At 41.8% G+C, this 5,396-nt stretch overlaps 1 protein-coding gene across 1 annotated transcript; it reads left to right on the forward strand.

Annotated features, from left to right (window-relative positions):
* The first annotated feature begins 266 nt into the window (after positions 1–266).
* RPS21 (ribosomal protein S21) lies at positions 267–4,516 on the forward strand. The gene is made up of 6 exons (XM_040608046.1): positions 267–369; positions 608–699; positions 1,646–1,709; positions 3,498–3,569; positions 4,219–4,274; positions 4,454–4,516. The coding sequence occupies exons 2-6, from the start codon at positions 650–652 to the stop codon at positions 4,461–4,463; spliced, it is 252 nt and encodes an 83-aa protein (XP_040463980.1). The 5' UTR covers positions 267–369; positions 608–649; the 3' UTR covers positions 4,464–4,516.
* Positions 4,517–5,396: the final 880 nt, after the last annotated feature.

Genomic DNA, 5,396 nt, shown 5'->3' on the forward strand with positions numbered 1-5,396 from the left:
CCAAAGTCTTTGTTTTGGAATGGTCTGTCGGTTTTGGGGGTTGCTCGGGGGCGGGGCGGCCGCTTCCCCTCAGCTTCCCGCCGCCGGAGGAGGGGTGCGCCCCGCGGGGTGGGGTGGGCCCCCGCCCCCCAGGGGATGGCCCCTGGCCCGTGATCCGCTGGCCGAATGGTGGCCCTGGTGCCCTTCTCCCGGAGCCGCCTCAGCTGGGCGAGGGGGTGGGGTTCGGGGGCCATCGCGGCCGTTTAACGGTCTTTCAACGGCTGCGCGCCCGCGCGGGTGAGGCCGCCGCCGCGCCGGAAGCTGTCCGCTCCCGCTGACGAGTTTCCGCTTCCGGCGCCGCGCCTCCTTTTCCGCCGCGGCGCACGCGAGGTAGGAGCGCGGTCGTGGTGCCGCTTCGCGGGGAGCGGCCGGGGCGGCCCCGGGGACGGCGAGGGGGGCTCGGCCCCGGCCTCCCGCTCAGTTGGGGGGTCGGGGGGGCCGCGGCGTGCTGCGGGCCGGGGCCGCTGCCCGTGGGGCGGCTCGGCCGTGGGGCCCGGTGATGGCGCTCGGCGCAGGCCAGGCCAGGCCGTGCGGACACGGCCCCTGAGCCCCGCTCTGCGCTCTCTAGGTCTTACCGCTTGGTGCCTGCGCCTCGGCCAGCCACAACGCCATGCAGAACGACGCCGGGGAGTTCGTGGACCTTTACGTGCCTCGCAAATGGTGAGCGGTTGGCTCCAGCGCTGGGGGGGGCCGGGGTCGGCGCGGAGCCGGGCCCTGGGTAGCGACCCGCGCCGGAGCCCGCTGCAGGCAGCGCAGGAGCAGGGCTTTTCGTAGTCACGAGTATCTGCAGCAAAGGAAAGTGGGTTTTATCCGTTTCTGTATTTTTAAAAGTACGTAAAATATGTGAAGGAGGGAAGATTAAAGCTCAAGAAAATACTCTGCATCTTCCGTTGCTTAACTGTCAGCCTTACAGTGCAGCAGTGACGGCTCACGCATGGTTCGTTTCAGAAGTAAATGCGGTGTTTGCAGTGTGCTGGTGTTTCTGTGCTACAAGGTGTCCTAGCGAAGCTGTTAAGGAATCAGCATGTGCTACCAAGGCAGCAACCTAGTACAATTTTGAGGTTATAGTAAAGTGACAGTGAGAAGCTTTTTGTAAATGTGTACGTTAAAAAAATGACTCGAAAATAAAAAGCAGTCATGTGTTTTTATTAGGGTTAAGTCGAATGTTTTTTTGCAACGTGTGATTTCTGAGGGTTTGCAACCCAAGTGTCTTTTGATAGCTGTAACGGCCCCAATGAAAAAGGTATAGAGAATACATTCTCTTGAATTACCTTGATTGTGGTATTGTTTGCACTTTAGAAAAGACTTGATACTCTTGTGTGTTTTGAAGGGCTGTGCTGGTGTGTGCATTGTATAGGGGTGAACTGGGCATATAAAAAAAAGTGAAGAGATAGTTGCCAACTTAGCATGATGCTACCAAGTGAAAGTCTCCTTTAAATGTACTTAAAGTCTCATTTTAATGTTCCAAGCACTGAAAGCTTAAACAGTTAAGGTCTGAACTTCTTGTGCAGCTTTAATTTGCTTGTAGATGTGGGGGTTAAGTTTTTTCTCATTGTCGCCGTCCATTTCCTTTTGTTTAAATATGTCTTGGTTTTTTATTCCTTAGCTCTGCTAGCAACCGAATAATCGGTGCTAAGGATCATGCTTCTATTCAGATAAATATTTCTGAGGTAAGTTTCATAACAGAATTATGTGATCAGAGAGCTGCACATTTAAACTTTTGCTAGATGTTAAGAAATACAACAGCTTTTGATGCATCTCCAAATAATTCACTAGAGACCATATAAGTGTAGAACTTGAGGGTTTTCAAACATTCAAGTATATGACTGTGTCACCCCTGGTTATTTTTCAGCCTATTGGAAAATAATTCATTAAGGGAGTTTCATAAACCTCTGTACAGTCTATTCCAGTGCTTAACAGTTTAACTAAATGCACTTCCTAATGTTATGTTTTAGCTAATGAAATATAAATATAAAATATAAATTAGGGAGTTCCTTGTCCTGAAGGAAAGAAGGAGACAAAATGTTTGTCTATGGGAGATTCTTATCTGCCTTCACCTGTCTGTAAGAAAGTACCATTCTTCAGTCTGTCCTTGTGCACCCTAGTTTTTAATTTTTTATTCTTGTTGATCTTCTCTGGGCTTTTTCTAGTTTATCCAAAAGATACAGTTGCCAGAACAGAACGCTGTTTCTGGTCTACTTTGCTTAACTAAAATGCCATCTTCTGTGCTTTGCCTGAATACTTCCTGTTAATACTTGACACTGCTGCTCCCGATAGGTGACACATGAGATTGCTCGTGTGTTTTGTGTGCAGCATTATGGTTTCATTAACTCAGAGCTTGGGCTATTAGATGCATAGAATTTTTCCTGAAGTATGCTGCTGGCTGTTTGTATTGACTTGGTATTGTACATTTAGTTTTCTTTCTGTAACATAAGGAATTTGTTCTTGTCCAAATTTAGTTTCGTCTTCTCAGGGTGGTGTTATTGCAGCTTCCTCCAAGCTTAACATATATGCTGAGAAAACCACAGCAGACCTTGACTCCTGCAGGATCCCAGTTAATGCCCAAGGGCTCCAGTTAATTTAAACGCCTTTTAGCATGCTTTTTTTCCCATGTGTTTATTGGCATTCACCTTGCAGGAACTCTGTGGACTCAGTGTTCCTACAGCTTATGTGCTATATAGCTTGATTTATTTGCTTGATTGATTTCTTCTTGAATAGGAGACCACAGACTACAGTACCATATTTTTACACAACTGAGTCTCTTGTGTTACATGTCTGACTAAAGAAATAATTGAAAAAAAAATGCTCTGTTTCTGATTTCCTGTGAATGTTAAGGCAAATATTTCTCTTGTTCACCCTGTTTCTTTCCTTCAGTGGTCCCTATTGTTTTCAAAAGATCAGAGATTAGCGGAACTCAAAAACACACCCATGGTTTTGTAGGGCTCACTACACTGTTAATGATTTGTATTGTTTAGTCTTTTTTCCTGTTCAATTTCTCAGCAACTGGAGGAAGTGAGACAAATTGTGTGTCTCAGCTTGGGGGCATTTTACTGCCTGTGTAACAAGACTGCCCCCTTCAGTTTTCCATAATACCAACCTTAATTAAAAGGAACATGAAAAAAAGTAGCAGAGGCCGTAAAATCCATAAGTAAACTTTACTTTTCCATTTTTATAAAACACAAATATTTTTTTTTAGCTACTATTTCATATTGTGCTCTTGTTATGCTGCATGATCTATTAAGTTTTATAGCTGCGCTATGTAATTAACTATAACTTTGCTGTGAAAAGATACTCTGTAGTTGTCTTTCTAATTTTGGAATTTGCATTAGTTTTATGTAGTTTGCAGAAAAATAGTTGCAGTATTTAACAAGTAATTTTTATCTTTGGGTGCCTGGCAAGTATGTAAGAGCATAACATTTTATAGGAATTTATATGGAGTAACTTGCTTGTAATCACAGGTTGACAAGGTAACAGGCAGAGTAAATGGCCAGTTCAAAACGTATGCCATTTGTGGAGCAATTCGTAGAATGGTAAGTACTTCTTTAACTGTTAAAGTATTCTTTAACTGCAGAATGATTGTGCTTATTTTTATATTGATTAGTAACCTTTTAGATTTGTGTTTGGCCCTGAAAACACAATATGTCTTGAGCTTGTTCTAGAGGAAGAGCTTTTGTGGGGATGATGAAGACAGGACAAAGATGTGAACAAATTTACTTAGAATCAGTTTCTTCTGTTTTTCTGAATTATGTATGTTCATAATTTTTTTTATCACTGCAAGTGGATGCAAGTGGGTTGTTTTTTCTCTTTTAGAATGTTCCAAGCTACTGATACCTGGCTTTTATCTGTTGTTTATAATTGTTAGAAATGATACTACCATGGCTTAAATTTGTTAAACATGATGTGAAACTTCCCAGAGTTCATCAGAAGTCTGCTTACTCAGAAATAAATCTTGTTAATGCAAGCTTATATATGTTTTCAGGTTAAAACTATTTCTATCCTAAAGGATGACAAAGAATTTAACAGCTTGTTTTGAATACACTAATCTGTGCCTATGAAATGTAGTGATTTGTGGAAGACACTGTGCATTTCTCTACCAGCATTAAATGCTGCAGCTGCCTCTTTTTGATGTGTATCAGCAATTACTTGGTCACTTCAGAATAATCTTTTTGTTTTTTAAAGGGTGAATCAGATGACTCCATTCTGCGTCTGGCAAAAAATGATGGAATTGTTTCCAAGTACGTATGTTTATCTTATCCTTTAACTCCTGGAGGGGCCACTCCCATACCAAATCTAGCTCTTAGGTTAAAAATGTATATACTATATTTATAAGATGATTACACAGTTGTTCAAAAATATTTACTTGAGCTGTTGAAGCAAACTAGTTTGTAACAATGTTTGTTTCATTTTCTTCTAGGAACTTCTAACTGAAGAAACTCTGGTATGGAACATCTGATGTAAAATAAACAGTTCAAACCTATATTGTGCTGTGTCTTTGTTCAAGTCATAAACATCAGTGGATTTATTACAGCTAGTGTACAAAGACTTAGAGATACATGTCTTCAAAAGATACACAAATTCTGGTTATGAATTCTTAAACGAATCAGCTTGTAGGCCAGTGCCAGAGTTGAAAATCAAGAATTTTCACATCACTCTTTGGTTCGCTATCATCTTTCTTTTCTGGATTTGATAAGCTTTGCAGTTGTAGCTCAACTCCTTTTTTGATCTATAGTGGAGCATTTTGCAATATAGCAATCTAATTCATCTTCCTGCTTTTTCACTGGAAAGACTAAGGCAATTCTTTTGGTTATGGTGCAGAAGTTCAGTGGGTTTTCTGCTGATAGAGGCTCACAGTATTTACTCTGCCACCGACGTTCTTTAAGCAAATCATTAAAACTGCAATTTGAGGAAAACTTAGCAGAAATACTTCTTGGCGTGCTAGCAGATTGATTGACATGTGAGAATGACTCTTAAAGGTTTTACCTTTTTAGTCTTGTATTACACCTTGATATTGAACAGCAGGGAAATAATTTAAGGATAAATAACCTGACTATTTGGCAATATTTTAAGAAATTACTTAATAGCCCTTTAATGGCTAGATAGACTTTCTACCTGCTGATGTGAGTTTGTTTTTTTGTCAGCTATCCTACTAGCAGAACCAAAGGAAGAGGCAAGCAGTTGAAATGATAGTACATCTGCTGACATTGCTTCTCTTATCTCTCATTTCTCTGGCTAATTTTCATACTTCAGGCTTCTAAGCTGGCACACACTAGTTACTTAAAGGTTTTGCCTGTTGTACTTAAGGTGTTTAGTTTTAGTTTGAACTGGTTGGTTTTCTGGTAATGTAAAGCTTCTGACGT

Source organism: Falco naumanni, chromosome 10, assembly GCF_017639655.2.
Source record: "Falco naumanni isolate bFalNau1 chromosome 10, bFalNau1.pat, whole genome shotgun sequence".
NCBI classification, from domain to species: Eukaryota; Metazoa; Chordata; class Aves; order Falconiformes; family Falconidae; genus Falco; species Falco naumanni.